Source organism: Myotis lucifugus, unplaced genomic scaffold (assembly GCF_000147115.1).
Source record: "Myotis lucifugus unplaced genomic scaffold, Myoluc2.0 scaffold_229, whole genome shotgun sequence".
Classification (NCBI taxonomy): Eukaryota; Metazoa; Chordata; class Mammalia; order Chiroptera; family Vespertilionidae; genus Myotis; species Myotis lucifugus.
In genome coordinates this window covers 1,186,300-1,205,327 of record NW_005871277.1, presented here as the reverse complement: position 1 = coordinate 1,205,327, position 19,028 = coordinate 1,186,300, and the positions used below count along the sequence as shown (strand labels likewise).

Genomic DNA, 19,028 nt, shown 5'->3' with positions numbered 1-19,028 from the left:
TTTCTCCATTGCTGCCATCAGAGATGGGCCACGTGATCGATCATTCCAGGCCCTTCCTCCGCGACCTTAACTCTGACCACAATAACGACCTGCAGTCCGAGGCCTGATTCCGCTTTCGGGAGGGGCCGCCCTCTTCACCCCAAAAAAGATTAAAATGACACAGGCTCCCTCCTGGAAGAGGGGCATCTGCGTTCATGAACGGAGCCCTGGCAAAACCTGAAAACAAAGCGTTCTCGGGCCGCAGGGTTTCCTTAGTAACCGACGCCAGGGCCCATTGCTACCAGGAGGGAAAAAAAATAAAAACAGGATGTGGTCCGTCGACTTTTCCTCTCCGGGGGCGGCTGTTTCCGGTCCTCTCGGGAGCCGGTCCTTCGGTATCCCTTCCCCTGAAGAGCTGGGACTTTAACCGCGGGTTCCGCCGCCTCAGGAGCCCTGGGAGACCTCTGTCCGTCAGCGCCGGGAGTGGCGGGGCCGGCGAGGCGGCGGGGGCGGCGGGAGCGGCGTGCCTTCCGCGCGGCCGCGATGCTGAGCTCCCGGGCCCAGGAGGCGATGAGCGCGGCCGACAGGGCCCTCCAGCGCTTCCTGCGGACCGGGGCGGCCGTCAGGTGAGCTTTGGGGGGCGGGGCGGCCGGAGCGGCCGGGTCCAGAGTCCCCAGCTCGGGCCTGCGGCGGCCTTTTCACGTCCTGGTCGGGGTCCCCAGGCCGGAGCAAGCCTTCTAGAGGCTTCTGCGTCCTGCGGGGTTGCAGGCCCAGGCCCCGAGGCGGGAGGGGCGGCGGGCCTCCGGGGCCTCGGCAACGCCAATTCTGTCTGCACCCCGCAGTCCTCCTAGCGCCCCCAGGTTTATCAGTGCCCCACCCCAGCATGCCGGCGCCTCCTCCAGGCCTGTCACTGTCCCCAGAACCTTTAGAAACCGCGGGCTTGGCAAGGCTTCTATTCTCTCAAGTGCCCCTCGGCCTCTCGGTGCCTCTCAGGCCTTCCAGTTCCCCCTAATCCTTTCAGGATCCCCCCAATCCTTATGGGTTCCCAGCCATGTCAGGCCCTGGCCCGCCAGGGGTCCCCAGTCTTGTCAAGCGCTCCAGCCCTGCATGGTTCCAATCCTGCAAAATGCGGGGGGCCCGGCTAGCGCGACCCCTGCCCCCTCCCCCATTCCCGTCAGTCCCTGTCCCACTTATGCCCGGGATCGCCTATTCGGTCTGGGTCCCCAATCTTATGAGTAACTCATTGTCTTGCAAGGGGGTCCCTAAACCAGCCAGGACGCCTTTACCTGTTAAAGCTCCCAGTCCTGCTACGGTCCTCCATTCCTGCCAGCTCCCCCCCCGTATTGTCCCCCATTGTCAGACCCCCTGTTTCCCTCCTCTTAGCCACCCTCCACGGGTTCCAGGCGTCAGAGCCGAGCCCTGCACCCCCAGTCCTGTCCCTGAATGACCGAGACCTGTTGTTCAGGTCAGCTTCCTGCCTCTGGAACGGGAGCAGCTCTAAAGAACTTACAATCGCAGGCTGGGAGCCATCGGCCCCCCCCTCCCTCCCACCCTCCGTAGATGGAAACATGTCTTGAGTCGGCCTTGCCTATGGCCCTGCAGCTGACCTGGAGGGAGATGCCGGAGCTTTTCACTCCCAGGGCCCATACTCTCCTCGTGCTGCTGTCATTTTGCAGAGCAGAGGCATTTCCCAAGTTGGTTTGTCCCTGCCCTCCCTGCCCTCACTGCCCTCCCTGCCTCCCTGTGCTCCCTGCCAAGGACATGGACAAGGTCTCTGTCCCACCCTTCCACCTGCGGCGCCCTTCAGTGTCCCTCAGGAGCTCTGTGGTGTCAAGCACAGGATTGGCAGCCTGTCAGGCCCAAGTTCAGATCCACACGGTCTCACCCTCTTTGACCAAGTTGGCTACAGCTCTGAGTTTCCTCATCTATAAAGAAGGAGGTGCTCCTGGAACCCAGCTCCGTGGGATTGTTTTGGGGATGAGCTGAGACGGTCACGGTGCCCGACGTAGAGTAGGCACTCGGAACTGTTAGTGTTTGAAAAGGGGGTTTGGCAGCCTAGGTGTTTGTGCTTTACCATTTCAGTGCCGGTCCTTTTTCATCTTCCCAGGCCCTTTGTGAATACTCCTGTTGTGTAAAAGTCAGCACAGCGGTGCCTTAAGAAACTTTAAGAATGACTTTTGTAAATAAACTAAGGTTATAATCATTCTCCTAGCAGGTGACATTTACCCTTACTGTGTACCCTGTGCATTCGCGCCTGTTTTTCCCTCACCAGAAGCCTGTGAGGTAGGGCTCATGAGGGTCCCCATCTGACAGATTAGGAAGGGGAAGCTTAGAAGGTGAAATGATGCCGAAGGGAGTAGCAGAGCCAGGGGCGGACCAGATTAATGTGACTCCACTTTCTTAACCTAGTTCTCTGCACCACGGACTCTGCGTGGGAAGACAAATATTTATTTTGAAATTCAGTGATCAGTTTTGTGTCGTATCAGTTATAACAATAGGAAAATGTAGGTAGTTGTAAGATAGAATTCCTAGTATCACCAGTAGCTGAGGTCAAAACAATATTTACATGATTCAGATATTGAAATAAGGATATATTATACACATGTATATACATACACACATATCTAATATATATATACATACATATATACATATATATATATACACACACACACACACACAATGTATATTGCCCATATATGTATATACATATACGGTTTGCTTTATTCTGTGGAAATGCATAACTTTGTATAAAAACAGTCTTAAATTGCTGGTGAAATTTCTGCATGTGCAGTAAAAGAATTACTTCAGTGTCCAAGACAAACCTAAAATTAAGAATCTTTAATAAATACGTAACAGATCTTATTTACTGTTGTGTGCCCCCTCTCCATTAGTACTCTAAATGACACTCCGTTTCTATGTTTTCTCCAATACACAACCATTCAGTGGCTATCATCGAGAACCTTCTACATGCCAAGGATGATCTAGGCACTCGGGATGTGTTAGTGACTAAACAAAGGGCCCTGCCCTCAGGGACTTTGCATTCCATTTCAGAGAGACAGACCATAAACAGTGCATAAGTGAATTTTCTATTAGAAGGTGAAAAGAAAAAGTCAAACTGGGTAAAAGGGACCAGGAGCGCAGCGTCTCATCGTTAGACGTGGAGGGGAAGTGAAGGAGTGAGCCACGCAGGGTCTGGGGGGAGAGCTTAGGGAGAGGGAGCAGCAGTGCCAAGGCCCGGAGAGGTGGTGTGACGGGCAGCGTGCGGGGGAGTGAGGGCCGAGGAGGAAACCCCTGGCTTCTCCTCTCAGTGAGATGGGGCTTTTGGCAGGTTGTGCTCTGACTTAGGTCCTAAATCCTCATGTCTAAATGTGCTGGTTTTCAAGACATAATCCTCTGCTATATGTTACTTTAATTTGAAAATTAAGTATTTGGTGGGCCAGTGGGTTATTATTTTTTTTATTATTATTATTGATTTCAGAGAGGAAGGGAGAGGGAGAAGGAGAGAAAGAGATAGAAACGTCAATGATGAGAGAGAATCATAGATCGGCTGCCTCCTGCACGCCCCCTACTGGAGATGGAGCCTGCAGCCCGGGCATGTGCCCTGACTGAGAATCCAACCATGACCTCCTGGTTCTTAGGTTGATGCTCAACCCCTGAGCCACACCGGCCAGGAGCCAGTGGATTATTTTGACGGAATGTTATTTCTTCATATATCTGTATACACACAGAATGTGTTTGTGATGAGGGAAGACAGTAAACTGATTTTCTCTCTTAGGTATAAAGTCATGAAGAACTGGGGTGTGATAGGTGGACTCGCCGCTGCTCTTGCAGCAGGAATATATGTTATTTGGGGTCCCATCACAGAAAGAAAGAAGCGTAGAAAAGGTAAGACTTACACTTGGCACCGTGGTCTATAGGCTTGACCCAAACCCTTATTACCCCAAAACAGTACAAAGAGGGGAGGGCATTTTTGGTTCTCTTGTATCTCCAGTTTTTGAACAGTACTTTCTTTTAAGCAGAAGTTAATTTTTTTTTTTTTGCATCATACCAGTTGTGATATTAGAAAAATGTTGGTAGTTGAGACAGTCCCTAGTATCACCAGTAGCTGAGATCAAAATAGTATTTACATGCTCCACATTTTATACCCTGCAGTAAAAGTGGCGGCATTGCTAGTGTTCTCATTAATATGGCAATTATGTTTTTTAGTATTAGAACTGACTAATTATATGACGCATTTGGGGTTTCACTGACTAGCTGCTAGTCACTACTAAATGCTTCAAGTTTCTTCATTAACACAAACATCTATTTCCTTATTTGTAAAAATGTGCCCTTGTGTAAATGTTGCTCTACTTCTGTTGATTAAAAAAGTCAGCTTCGAGAGGGGCAAATAGGTGTAGCAAAATGTTGATCTTTGTTAAATCTGAGAATGGTTATTAGAATTCATTATGTATCCTCTCTTCTCTTGGGCATGTTTGAGAACTTTCATAATAAAAAGTTTGTGTTTTTTTAAAAAATGTCAGCAACAGAGGGAAATGTGCCAGATTTTGTTGGTCTCTTTGCAGAAAGACTGATCGGAATTGCTGTAGTGTCTTTCCCACTGATTAGAAGAACACAGTCATTGTCCCTGGAACAACAACAGAACAATTGTTTTCTTCTGTGCTGAGAAGCATTGCTTTTTTATCAAAGGAGAGAGAGGATGAGGGAGGGAAAGAGAGATGTTACTATGGGGTTTTGTACATTCAGTGTTAACCGAACTGTACCGGACGCTGTGGTGGGTTTCAAAAGTAACACAGACGGACGGGGACCTGTCCATCTGTCGCTGCCGTCTCCTGAAGGAGCAGTGCTAGGGTTAGGGCTCAGCCTGGACAGAATGCCTGGCTGCGGATCTCTGTGGATGAGAACTTTCTCACGTTCAGATTTCAAATCCAAGGCCACGGTGCAGAAACTCGGTCGCGAATGGGAGAGAGCAAGAGAGTGGGTCCAAGGTGATGTGCTCTTCTCTTCCCCGCCCCACTTCTAGGGCTTGTGCCTGGCCTTGTGAACTTGGGGAACACCTGCTTCATGAACTCCCTGCTGCAAGGCCTGTCTGCCTGCCCCGCCTTCATCCGGTGGCTGGAAGAATTCACCACGCAGTACACCGGGGATCAGAAGGAGCGCCCCCCACACCAGTATTTATCCTTGACACTGTTGCACCTCCTGAAAGGTATCTGGCTGGGCACTGAAGGGGGACTGTGTGCATTGTCAAAGCCGCAGCTCCGATGGTAGACAAAGGGTTAATAGCCTCAGTGCAGGAAAAGATCGTCCAGGTCATTACGGGGAAAACCACGAAGAGCCCAGTAGGTACAAACAGCTACTTTAAAAGCAAAAGCAAATATATCACCAGCTATTCTAAAAATTGTCAGTTGAGTAATAGATTTCTAGGGAAGAAGAAAACCCAGTGACATAACCATTTTGATTATCGAATACTCTGGTTTCGAAAACATTAAAGGTTTGTGTTTTTTTTTTAAGTATGTTAGCCTAGGAAGGAAGAAAAATAATACAAATTGTATTTCGATAGATAAAAAGTGTATCTAACAGACACTCAAACATGCATCCTAACTGACATAAAATAACAGCGAGGTGCCCTGGGTTGTTTGTTTTTTTGTGGTTTTTTTTGCCTGTCAGCAAGGATTGGAACAAATCCATGGTCGTGACCAGCTGTTGGATGACATGTTCCTACACACTGTTGGGAGGGAGGGGAACTTTCAGGGAACGGTTTGGAGCTGCACAGTCATGGCTTGCTGAATGTTCTGCACCATTGGCCTTAGCAAGGCCTTGTCTGGAAGCCTGGCTCAAGGAAACAGTTAGAAATGTGGGCTGTGATTTACACCAGCCTGAGTGGGGTTGGGAGGGTGTGGGAATGGCTGGACCCTGGCCCTGAGCCCGGAGAGTCGCGATATACATGGGATTTTAAGAAGTCACTTATCTAACTTCATTTTTTTAAAAAGATATATATTTTTGTTGATTTCAGAGAGGAAGGGAAAGGAAGAGAGAGATAGAAACATCAATGATGAGAGAGAATCATTGATGGGCTGCTCCTTGCACACCCCACACTGAGGATCGAGTCCACAACCCAGGCATCATGGTCCTGACAGGGAATCGAACCATGACTTCCCGGTTTATAGGTCAATGCTCAACCACGGAGCCATGCAGGCTGGGCTCTAACTTCATTTTTAAACCACATTTGACTGCAGAACTGTCCCTCCTCCTACCCACCACATTGACATCTGTTAACATCCTGAAGACATTCAACAGAACGCAATTTGGGAGTTGCTGGTGTATGCACAAAGATCTCCAACACCTAGTTATAAGGGGGGAAAAGGAGAGAGTATGCGTGTCCCTCGGTAGAATGATTAAGCAATCTATGAGTAGTACATAGCCATTCAAATCATCTTTATGAAGTCTTGTTTTTCCTAATTTGGGAGAGGATATAAGCTATAATATTAAGTTTAAAAGAGCAGGATACAGAATATGATATGCCCTAGCCAGTTTGGCTCAGTGGATAGAGGGTCGGCCAGCAGACCATAGGGTCCCAGGTTCGATTCTGGTCAAGGGCATGTACTGTGGTTGCAGGCTCCTCCCCGGCCCAGGCCCTGGTCAGGGCGCATGCAGGAGGCAACCAGTGTGTTTCTCTCACATTGATGTTTCTCTCTGTCTTTCCCTCCCTCTTCCACTCTCCCTAAAAATCAATGGAAAAATATCCTTGGGTGAGGATTAATAACAACAAAAAGACAATATATTAATTTCAGGTGTACAGCATAGTGGTCAGACGTTTCTGTAACTTACCCTGGTAAGTCTAGTAACCCAGATGCTACACATAGTTATTATAATATTATTGACTATATTTCCTATGCTGTACTTTACATCCCTGTGACTATTTGTAACTGCCAATTTGTACTTTTAATCCTTTTATATTTTTCATCCAACCTCCCAACCCCCCTTCCACCTGGCAACTATCAGTTTGTTCTCTCTGAGTTTATTCCTTTGTGTTTTAGAATCTACATATAAGTGAAATCATATTTGTCTTTCACTGATGAATTTAATAAGTATGTTACCATTTTTGTTTCCAGCTCTATCCTGCCAAGAAGTTACTGATGATGAGGTCTTGGATGCAAGCTGCCTGTTGGACGTCTTAAGGATGTACAGATGGCAGATCTCTTCCTTTGAAGAGCAGGTGAACACAGCATTCAAAACAGGTTTATTTAGAGACTCCTTCCCACTAGTGAGCTCTCCGGCTGGGGAGGGTCTTCACTGGGAAAATGTCCAGGACGGAACTGTTTCCATTGAAGGAGCCGGGCCCTGAGAAGGTGGGAAGCAAATCCCGCCCACATTGGCTGGAGGGGGCTGCCCAGGGGCCCACACGGGGGTGTTCCTGGTGCTGCCCTGGCCTCCTCGGGCCTCTCTGAAGGACGCTGTGCCCTTTGGCAGGATGCTCACGAGTTATTCCACGTCATTACCTCGTCACTGGAAGATGAGCGGGACCGCCAGCCCCGGGTCACACATTTGTTTGACGTGCATTCCCTGGAGGTAAACCACGAATATTTCCAAAGCGTTTAATGTGGTTCGTGCATGTTTAATAGGTGCAGGGACTATGAGTATTATCTTCGTACAAGTTTAAACTCACAAGTCAGATTCAGTCACAATCGGCAGTGGGGGCGGGGCGGGCAGAGGGTCTGAAACTGCATGCTTTGCAGGTAGTGACTTGGAAGACTTCAGAATGATTCATGGCTGCAATTTGTGCTGCTTGAAAAAGGGAAAAATGCGTTCCTCACCCCCCTTTATATACAGGGGAACGCAGAGCCCTGGGAATGCTAAGTGAATCTTCATTTCCCTGAAACGTTATAAAAGTTAACTGGTAAAGGGGGGTAATTCCAGAGAGAGGAAATGTGTTTTGAGTGCATTGGATGAAGGAACAGGCACAGTAACCAACCAGAGAGGCTGATCAAGGCTGCTTTTAGAAACCTGTGTGAAAGTTGCTTTCGTGGTGCAGTCAGCACAGAAACTTGTGAGATTTGGGAGTGGGCTGAGGGTGACAGAAGGGTTGCAGTGGGGTCTTCAGTCTGCTTCTCTTTCCCTTACAGCAGCAGCCGGAAGTCACTCCCACACAGATAACCTGCCGCACAAGAGGTAGTCATTGCCCATTGAACTGCAGCACATGAGAGGGGTACTTTCTAGATATGACAATCATTTGCTCATTTACATTTTTTTTTCTGGTGCCACCTAATCCATCTTGAACTGTGTGTACTCCCAAAGGAATCTGTGTTTTGGAGACAGCTTTAAATGGTTCCCTCTGTGAACGTCTTGAATTATTCCTTCCCATCTTAGCCTGCTCAGTTTCCTCCAAACGGACTTATTTCAACTACCAGGGAGGGTTTTATTTTTACATTTTTTAAAAAATATATTTTTATTGACTTCAGAGAGGAAGGGAGAAGGTGAGAGAGATAGACACATCAATGGTGAGAGAGAATCATTGATCAGCTGCCTCCTGCACGCCCCCCTACTGAGGATCGAGCCTGCAGTCCTGGCTTGTACCCCAACAGGGAATCAAACTGTGACCTCCTGGTTCGCAGGTTGACGCTCAACCACCAAGCCACACCAGCTGGGCTCTTTTTACCTTCCTGAAGTGACCCTGTGAGGAACTTAGTAAGCTGAAACTCATGTTCTCAGCATTTCCACTTTGGCCAGCTTACTACAAATGATCACAGTGCTCCTTAGAAGGAAATTGTTGTTTTCTTAAGACTTAAACTTATATACATATAAAAAAAGAGACATCAATTATTTTGTGCATTAGTAGCAATAAGAATGATTACCTTTGGGATCATGCCTGGGTTGTGGGCTTGATCCCCAGTAGGGGGCATGTGGAGGCAGCTGATCAATGATTCTCTCTCATCATTGATGTTTCTATCTCCCTCTCCCTTCCTCTCTGAAATCAATAGAAATATATATTTTTTAAAAACCCACACGATTATCTTTGGAGCCCGTACTGTGTACCAGTACTGGCTCCCTCAGTGTCTGTGCACCCACCTGCAGCGGCTGAGCTGGTCCAGCCACGGCACGCCCCTGATATTGGTGATAATGGGACAGTAATTATCCCCATTGCCAGCAAACTGAGGCTTGTAGAGATGATATGACATAGCTAATAAGCCCAGGGCAGCCAGACTCTAGGGCCTGTGTGTCTAACGAGCACATGACACTGTGTTTATTCCACTAGCCCCCATTCTATTTTTAAAGAGTGTCTTTCAGAATCTGCTTCTTCTGATGGTATTTCAGAAGGTTATCTTGCTTCGTGGAATGTTCACTTATGGTATCCTGTTGACATCTCAAACATTTGAAGCATATGTTTATGAAAAGACGTCACTAACCACAAATTCCTTTCTAAAATGTGGCTGTACCCATTATACAGAAACCACACTTAAGGACCTGTATAAGTTCTCCTGTGAAGGAAATGGCTTGTCTTTTTTATGTATATCAATAAGAAAAGCTATTTTTAATTTAATTTTCAGGGGTATTTCTTTCTAAACAGAGCGTTGCTACTACATACTAAAAAGGGTAGCCCTGCCGGCGTGGCTCAGTGGTTGAGCATTGATCTATGAACCAGGATGTCATGGTTTGATTCCTGGTCAGGGCACATGCCCAGGTTGCAGGCTCGATCCCCAGTAGGGGGCGTGCGGGAGGCAGCCGATCAGTGATTCTCTCTCATCATTGATGTTTCTATCTCTCCCTCTCCCTTCCTCTCTGAAATCAATTAAATATATTAATAATAATAATAAATAAAAATAAATAAAAAGGAGGGTGAATTTTGAGGTTGGTACCAGGGAGCTGGAGGTGGCAGATCCAAAGATGTTTTGTGTTGCAGGGGCACCTCATCCCACATCCAATCACTGGAAATCTCAGCATCCTTTTCATGGGAGACTTACTAGTAACATGGTCTGCAAACACTGTGAACACCAGGTAAATACACCACCAGTGCTTTATATTTTCTCGCGATGTTTTCTTTTAAGATTCATGAAGGGTCAGAGAGTGTGGACTAACTGGTATATGCCGTTTGTGATTGCCTTGGTCCTTAGTGGACAGACTGCCCCCCTGTGGTCAGTACTAACATGTTCACTGATCTTCAGGTGGCATCTTCTGCACCAAGAGCCACAGACCCACTGTGGGTTGCAAGAATTCAAGTCCTGAGTTTGGGTCTATACTGATGGTGGACACAGCAGATTCTAGGACTGTTGTTTTGTTTTTTGTTTTTGAGGTTTTAAAATATATTTTTACTTGGAAATTTTTCAACATAATACAGAAATAGAGAATTGTACAACTATCACCTCAAATAATTTTTGGATATTTTCATTATCAACTACCCCCCAAAAACCTGGACCTATTAGCAGTTACTCCCCATTTCTCTTTCTCTCTCCCCTGCCCTCTGCCTTCCTCTCTCTCTCTAAAATCAATAATGGGTGAGGATTAAAAAAATGATCCATAACTTACAATTCATATGTCTTAAATATCTTTTAATCTAGAACTTTCCCATTCATCTCTTTTCTTTGCATTTTATTTGTATTTTGATACTATTGTAAGTGGGATTTTAAAATCTTTTTCTAGTATATGGAAATACAATTGTTTGTATATTGACCCTCTATCTTGCGATCTTGCAAAAACTCATTTACTGATTCCAGAAGTTTTATTGTAGATTCCTTAGAATATTTTTTAGTATTTTGTTGTAATTTCTCTGTTGGCTTTTAGCTGTACTTTTTAAGTTTGGGGGGGGGGAGGGTTAATGATGAAATCATGCAATTTTAACCATTTAGAGTTAATATTATATCCCATGTAAAATACAGGAAATTTATAAAAATATAGTTCTAGTCCTGCATCCTTTGTGTGTTATTTTTGTCATATGTTTCCATCACAGATCCCATAATACTGTCATACTTTTTGCTTTAGACAGTTAAATATGTTTAAAAGAAAATAAAAAGAAAACAGTTGTACATTTGCTGTTTTCAGTTTTCTTCGGCCCTTTCTGTAGACCCAAGTGCGTTTGATGGTTTTCCCATTCAGCCTAAAAGGATTCCTTCAACATTTCTTGCAGGTCTATTGGCAGCAATTTCACTTAGATTTAATTTGTCTGAAAATGTTTTTCATTTTGCCCTTTTTTTTTTTTTTAAATAAAAAAAAGAATAGTTTTGCTGGGTATAGAATCTGGGGTTGCTGTTGTTTTTGGTTTCATTTGGTTTATTTAAAATTCATCCCTTTATAGGCATTGTTGTCTTCTGATGTGCATTTTTTCTAATGCAAAGTCAGCATCAGTCATTTCATCCCTTTGTATAGAAAGTGTCACTTTTTCTCTGGCTGCTTATAAGATTTCCTCTTTATTTTGGGGGTTTCAGTAGTTTGCCCATTCAGTACATAAACATAGTTTTCTTTGTATTTGTTTAGAGTTTGCTGAATATCTTGAATCTATGCATCTATGTTTTTCACCAAATTTGTACATTGTTTTAGGGAGACCTTCAGACAAAAAGCCACACAATGCAAATCTCACCCATGGAGCTCCTATTTTTCCAAGACATGACTTCTCTTCAATTTCTGCCTGCTTTTGGTAGCTCTCCAGTCATTCACATAGTTTTGTTTTGTTTGGGTCCAGATTCTACAATTGTTATCTCAAGGAGAGTTCGTCTAATCAAGCTACTCTGCCATCACCAAATGCAGGAACTCTTACCCTATTTTAGCAATTAATAATAAAACACACATCTTTCCACATAATCACACATTCTTATACTACTCTATTTTTAATAAAGTATTCCACTCCACTCCATGGACATGATTGAATTTTTTAATCATTCTGTAGAAATTCCAACGATTCACATTTTGCTGTTATAGATAATGCTGAGCTGAGCATCTTTGTAGTTGTGTCCATGGTTATTTCCTTAGGATAAAATCCCAAAATTTCTGGGTCAGCCATGTCATCTTAGATTTTCCAAGCTGATTAGTATTATTGTATTTCATGTTTACAAGGTTGTTTTCAGTAGAGTGTGCTTCTAGGTAAGTATATTATGTTTCACTATGTTATTGTTGAACCTCTAAATATTAAACTTTAATAAGCATGTATTTTCCCATCTATAAAGTTTTGAATTGAACTTGAGTCCTGTCTGGATTTTCTGCAATATTTGTTTCAGAGTCCTGTTCGATTCGATACCTTCGATAGCCTTTCACTAAGTATTCCAGCTGCCACCTGGGTATGTACTGACCTATGGTTCATTTGGGGTCTGTTTCGGAGCCATTGGAGTCTGAAAGGGCTTTGAGGCATTTTGTGTAGCTCAGGTGCCACGTGTTACTCAGACCTGTGGTTGGTTGAACCCATTTAGTTGTAATGTGTAGTACCATGGCCCGATTTGGGGGGAGAAGAGGTGGGCGGTTTGTCTCTTGCTGCAGAAATTTTGGCTTTTTAATATACATGCACACACATAATAATCTCATATTCAAAAATATCTAAAAAGAGTGTGGGAGTCCATAATTGTCTGCAGCGTTATGTCCTCATACCCTGACTCCGTCGCAGTAGCCAGTCTAGGGTGCTTGAGCTCCAGGTTTGTTCAGAAGGCAGCCAGTTGTGTCTGTGAAGCTTTTTTGCCTCCATGAGCAAAAAGAAAGCTCTGGGATTCGTGGTGCCATCTGCTCACCGTGTCAGTAGCTCCCCTTTGAATTGTGATAAAGCGTTTTCTTCTCGTGCTGTAGGGTCATCCCCTGACCCTGGACCACTGCCTCCACCACTTCATCTCATCAGAATCCGTGCGGGATGTTGTGTGTGACAACTGCACAAAGGTAGGCCCTCAGCCCCGAATGCCATCTCCCCCGCAGCCTGTGTGCCCGGTAGAGCGCCTCTCACACCATTGGCCTGAGCTCTTCTGACTATTCGCCGAGGATCCTTTCAGCCACTGCCCTTTCCACCTAAGGTTGGGCACCTGGCAGCCCATGGAGCAAATCTCTTTCCCTGATGAGTTCTGTTTTATCCACCAAATATTTAAAGAAGAAATTGGATGCCATGCTTTGAGATTGGACATGCCCTCTCCGATTCGCTACAATCCCCTCCATTCCCACTTGTCTCACACCCGCCTTACCTATGCTACCTGCCTAACTCCCTCAGCAACTGAATTAAGAGGGAGTGTGTGGAACAGAAGTTTTAAAGACACAACAGAATAGATTAAATGTCAGTGTCAGAGCTTCTTTTATTTCTCCTGCCTCCACTGTCGCTGGTACTTAAGAAATAAAACACGGAAAACCCACAAACAATTGGGCAGCTGAGTTCAGTTCAGCAGGTAGTAGTCAAGTGCCAGTTGAGTGCAGGTATAAACACCAACCTGATGGGCAGCTCTCCAGAGATGTCCTTTCAAGAATTTCAGCAGATGGATGTTGTTTCTTTTATTCCAGATTGAAGCCAAAGGGACGTTGAATGGGGAGAAGGTGGAACACCAGAGGACCACTTTCGTTAAGCAGTTAAAACTAGGGAAGGTGAGCCCACACCACGCGCCTTGTCGGCTCTGCTTTCGAGGCCTCTTGGGGGCCCACTCCCGACACTCAGCACTTCCGGTTTCTCCCACCTGCAGCTCCCTCAGTGTCTGTGCATCCACCTGCAGCGGCTGAGCTGGTCCAGCCACGGCACGCCCCTGAAGCGGCACGAGCATGTGCAGTTCAACGAGTTCCTGATGATGGACATCTACAAGTACCGCCTTCTTGGACATAAACCTGGTCAACACAGTCCTAAACTGAAGGAGAAGGCAAGGCCTGCGCTGGACCTGCAGGACGGGCCGGCAGCCCCCAAATCAGGTACGTGCCCGAGGAGCTAAGGCAGCGGGAGCCTGCAGCACAGAGAAGAGGAGTTTGGTATCACTAGCTTCTGGGGCTTTTCTGCCTTGAAGGCTTGTCCAATGGTTGCTGAAATTCTTGAAAACAGCAGGATTGGGGCCGAAGGGGTAAGATTTCTTAAAAGAGGTTAAAATGATATAGTAATGAGATGTATAGTTTTGTTTGTTTGTTTTTATTGATTTATAGAGAGGAAGGGAGAGGGAGAGAGAGATAGAAACATCAATGATGAAAAAGAATCATTGATCGGCTGCCTCCTGCATGACCCACCCTGGGGATCGAGACCGTAACCCGGGCTTGTGCCCTTGACCAGAATCAAACCTGGGCCCCTGCAGTCCACAGGCCCATGCTCTATCCATTAAGCCAAAGCAGGGCGAGATGTATAGTTTTAAAAACTGTCACATTTGAAAAAATATAGGAAGAAAAGCTTAAGATTTCTGTCTGGTCTTTTGACTAAGCAATAATTGGTTCACATATCATTCCAGTGAATTTTTAAAAAAAATTTTCTTAAATATATTTTTATTGATTTCAAAGAGGAAGAGAGAGGGAGAGAATGATAGAAACATCAATGACGAGAGGGAATCATTGATTGGCTGCCTCACTGTTGATTGAGCCCCTAACCTGGGCATGTGCCCCGACTGGGAATTGAACTGTGACCTTCTGGTTCATAGGTCAACACTCAACCACTGAGCCATGCCAGCCAGGCTCTTCTTCTTTTTAATTTTTCTTTCTTTTTTTCTTTTTAATGTTTTTATTGATTATTTATTTTTTTAGAGAGGGAAAGAAACACTGATGTGAGAAACATTGATCGGTTACCCCCTACCCGGTCCCTACTGGCCCCCCACTGGGGATCAAGCCCGCAGCCTGGACATGTGCCCTGACTGAGAGTGGAACCTGTGGTCTTTCCGTGCAGGGGACGATGCCCAACCAACTGAACCACACCAACCAGGCCCAGTGAATTTCTATTTCCCCCCTGAGCACAGTCATCTCAATTATACAGAAAGTGTGGGGAAGAAATGTCCTGGGTAGAGATCACTGAACATCTCACGGGGGTTGATGCTTCTCCTCTACTGAATGACTTATTTATTATCTAATTCCATTACTGGCCTCACTTGAGGTCCCTCGTTGAATGGGGTCCCAGTGAAGCAGGTCACTATTATCACCCTCAGTCTCACCGAGGAGAAATTCAAGGCGTCAAGAGTTGAAATGATTGGTCCCCAGGCCAACAGCGGGGAACGGGCACTAGAAGGCAGTGTTGGGCAGTGTTATAAAGGCATCTGATATCATCTGTAGAGAGCTTTAGAGTTAGAGATGAGGAAGCCCACCGATGTTAAGCGCTCCAAGCCTGAACCACCACCTCATGCTCCCACTCAAGTCCCGACCGTCTTCCCGGGTGGGAGTGCAGGTCTGCTCACTGTCACCCCGTGGTGGCCATGGTTAAAGAGGCCAACAGTGAACTCCTTGTACTAAAGCCCCTCCCATGTGACACTTGAGAGGAAACGAGATGTAAATATCTCCTTAATGATTGTACCTACTCCCATGAGCATGTGTGAACACTCTTACATGTTGGTATTCCTTAGAAGCTGACAATGAAAGGAGAGAGAAGGTTTAGGTCAGTGGTTCGAAACTAGGAATTTTGCCTCCCAGGGGACATTGGGCCGTGGCTGGTGACATTTCTGGCCGAGAGGGGTGTCACAGGAATGTAGTAGGTAGAGGCCAGAGATGATGTTAGATATCCTGCAATGCACAGGGCAGCCCCACAACAAAGAATTATCCATCCCAAATGTCGATCATGTCCAGGTTGAGAAACTGCAGGTTTAGGTCAAAATGCCAGTAACGTAGCTACTGCTGAATTCTGACCCGGGCCCTTAAGCAGACAGCGATTTACAAAACCACCAAAGTGAACCAGTGGACCCGGAGCTCCATGTGCTTTTCCTGTTGGTGATTAAAACAGGGACAAAAAGGCAGGAAACTTTACAGTAACAAAAAGAAGTATTTATATTTTCTTTGTAGCATTATTGGGTAGTTACATTTCAGCGTAATCAGTAATCAAAACCATGTTTTGCTTACCCACACCCGTTGCTAATTTTAACTGCCTCGGGCCTTTTTCTCTTGCAGTTCTGAATCAGCCAGGGGGCCCCAAAACCCAAATTTTTATGAATGGTGCCTGCTCCCCATCTTTGTTGCCCACCCTGCCAGCCCCAATGCCCTTCCCCCTCCCGGTGGTTCCGGACTACAGGTGAGCCGTTCTACAGAGGCAGCCTTCATTCCGTGGAGGCTGCTGTTTCTCTGGGTTTCTAAAATTAGCTCTTCACGAAGTGAATGAGTGTGGAGATGGCTGTCTTTCATTTATAGGTGGAACTTCATTACTATGCATTCCTGTTTATTTCTGTCCAAAATGGAAGTCACTATAAATATAAGAATTATAAAATTTAAATATATGTTATGTGTCTGTGTGCATACATGTATGAATGTATGTAGAAAAAGTATAAAGCAGAAAATTTTTAATATCTTGGGATACCACCTAGATCACCAGTTAAATCCTTAATGTCTTCCACTCTGTAATGTGTGTGCGTGCACTTATACACTCATAGAATGGGCATCGTACCAGTAAATATAGGTCTGTATTTTAATGGTTATGTAGCATTCACTTGTATGGATGTACCGTTGTATCAGCCCCCTGTCGTTGAATATCTAGGATTGTTTTACTTTTTGCTTTTGTAAACCACTGGCATTTGTTCCTACCGTTCAGCTCCTCCACGTACCTCTTCCGGCTGATGGCGGTTGTCGTCCACCATGGAGACATGCACTCCGGACACTTCGTGACTTACCGACGGTCCCCACCTTCGGCCAAGAACCCCCTCTCAACCAGCAACCAGTGGCTGTGGATTTCCGACGACACCGTCCGCAAGGCCAGCCTGCAGGAGGTCCTGTCCTCCAGCGCCTACCTGCTGTTCTACGAGCGCGTTCTTTCCAAGATGCACCAGAGCCGGGAGTACAAGTCTGAAGAGTGACTGAGCCGGCCCCAGAGCGAGACCTGATGGCACTGTCCACGCCGTCAGGAGAAAGACGAAGCCAGGCCGCGGGTGTGCAGGCAGCCCCGCGAGAGTCCCCGCCTCCTGGTGTGTTCTGAGAGCAGTTCCCCCGGGGAGCAGGTGGCCCCAACACAAACCAAACCGCCCGGAGCCGCTCGCTAGGGCGCACCGCAAGGTGTCCTCGTCGTGTTAGCAGAGCACTCGTATGTCTAGAGCACCTTTTTGCTCACCTGATACAGGTGATTAAAAGAAATCAGACTCCGGGAGACATCGTTTTTATATCCTGATATGCTAGGTGTTCGCAGACGGGCGTTAACTTTGTCACGTCCTCTGATGTCTCAGCACAGATCTTTTATTTTTAATAAGCAGGCCCATCTGAAAATTGTTGACAAGAGTTAGTGAAATTATTGAAGGCAACAATTTAGAAGAAAAAGTGCCTTTCACTTCCGGTTGCTTTTGTAGCATGTCCATTCTGGAAAACGCACTTGCTCTAAGAGCCGCAGCAACACTTTCTGAAAAGCTCTCTTCCAGGTTTCTCAGTGGCTGGCTGAAGGACAGGTGACGGATGCCTACAGAACACCTGCCTTTCCTTTTTGTACGTCTTTTTCTAGCCTTCCGACCCTTTCTATCCAGTGAAAGCTCATCTGCCAAATCTGCCCCTCGGGGAACCCGTTCACGACCGCGTCGGTGCTAGTGACCGGCTCACTTGTTGCTTTTACCTTCAGTATGGGACTGGGTGGGTTATACACCCACCTGAACAGCCAGAACTGAGCGGCATCGGCTCACCTGCGACCCCTCTGCTCTGTAGAAGAACCTTTCTCACATAGAGACCCAGCTGGACGGTTATTCTCATCCATTTATTTATTGCTCGTGTGGAGCTCGTAAGACTTACAGGTGGGGCCGGGGCTGCGTAAGAAGACAGCCCTGCCTGGATCTGAGAGCCTGATCCGGAAGGAAAGGCACTGACCCCGGGCTGCAGTCTCCATGGACCTGTTTCCGCATCATAAAGTGAAGGGTTAGGTTCAGTGACCATCCAAGGCCAGGCTTTTCCACAAAAAGATGTCCAAGTTATTTTTTAAACATAGAACTCAGCTGACACCTAGTATTGTCATTCTGTTATAGGTCCATATTCTAAATGTATTTGTTCCCAGCAGCCTAATTCAGAGAGACTGCGGTGAGCATTCTCTTCCCTCTTCAGGTAAGCCTCACGAACACAGACCAGGGCCGAAGGCATTTTGATGACACGGGAGCGTCTGTGTTTTAGCTAGATTTTTTTTTGTATTAAAAAAAAAAGAAAAAGGATACCAAATTCGTATGGACTCTTCAGAGAGAAGATTTGGAATCAGACCCACCCACAAGGCCACCTGAGGTAAGTCTAGGACCTGCACTTCCTCTGGTGGGGGCGAGCAGGCGGACACTTCTAGACGATGCCTCGGTGTCAGCTAAAAGCTCAAGAGGCCACGCTCCCGCCAGGCCCAGCTCGCATCCTGAGGACGCAGACTCTCATCACGGATAGAACATACTGTGAAGGTTCTCCAGGTCATGGCCGGCGGGGTGAGGGGAGCAGCTGGAAGCGTTGGGTCCATCCATTCACTGCTGCTCCCTCCTGATTCCGTGGCAGACCCTGGCTTTGATGTTGAAACGAGCGTACCTACCTGTGTTACCCGAGGCTGGTGGAACAGATACCCAGTCGTGTGACCTTAAACTGCACTGCAAACCTGTAGCTTTGAGTAACTGCTGCTCTGCCACTGCTCCTCTTTGAAACCTGCCGTTAAAGAGAGATGCCGGGCACGGAAGGGCTGATCCTTTGAACACGTTGTAAGCAGATTGTTGGTCAGAGGCCTGGGTGGGAGCCAAGGTTGTAAAATGATACTGTGCAGAGTCTCTTAACTCGACTTAAAGCTGACTTCCTCATTTTGTAAATTATCAGGCATTACGTAGTGGCCAAATAATCTTATTTCTAGTTTTAAGTTATTTACAAAACAGCTTCTTTTTGCAAAAACCTAAGTTAAAGTAGTAGTTTATGCCATAATAACTGCTGATTTATGTACTTGCTAAAGGTACCTTTTGTATCTGCTGTGTATTATAGCAATAAAAATCATTTTCAGGAAAAAATCAACTGGTATTCTT

The 19,028-nt window shown here is 46.2% G+C and overlaps 1 protein-coding gene across 3 annotated transcripts; it reads left to right on the top strand.

Moving 5' to 3' along the window:
- The first annotated feature begins 484 nt into the window (after positions 1 to 484).
- USP30 (ubiquitin specific peptidase 30) lies at positions 485 to 19,013 on the top strand. Of its 3 annotated transcripts, none has more exons than XM_006098320.3 (13): positions 485 to 605; positions 3,758 to 3,867; positions 5,003 to 5,185; positions 7,092 to 7,195; positions 7,450 to 7,548; positions 8,106 to 8,148; positions 9,878 to 9,972; positions 12,183 to 12,242; positions 12,739 to 12,825; positions 13,432 to 13,512; positions 13,608 to 13,827; positions 15,982 to 16,102; positions 16,616 to 19,013. In XM_006098320.3, exons 1-13 carry the CDS (start codon positions 523 to 525, stop codon positions 16,875 to 16,877), a joined length of 1,548 nt encoding a protein of 515 aa, XP_006098382.1. In that variant the 5' UTR covers positions 485 to 522; the 3' UTR covers positions 16,878 to 19,013. The 3 variants fall into 3 exon arrangements, with proteins under 3 accessions (XP_006098382.1, XP_023617819.1, XP_006098381.1); XM_023762051.1 differs by having other exon boundaries at positions 8,103 to 8,148; positions 13,638 to 13,827; XM_006098319.3 differs by having other exon boundaries at positions 8,103 to 8,148.
- Positions 19,014 to 19,028: the final 15 nt, after the last annotated feature.

Excerpts from the sequence above, each read along its gene's own strand:
- USP30 (XM_006098319.3), top strand. The coding sequence starts at position 523 with ATGCTGAGCTCCCGGGCCCAGGAGGCGATGAGCGCGGCCGACAGGGCC. Across the intron at positions 8,149-9,877 it reads GATAACCTGCCGCACAAGAG|GGGCACCTCATCCCACATCC; the intron begins GTAGTCATTGCC and ends TTTGTGTTGCAG. Across the intron at positions 13,828-15,981 it reads GCCGGCAGCCCCCAAATCAG|TTCTGAATCAGCCAGGGGGC; the intron begins GTACGTGCCCGA and ends TTTCTCTTGCAG.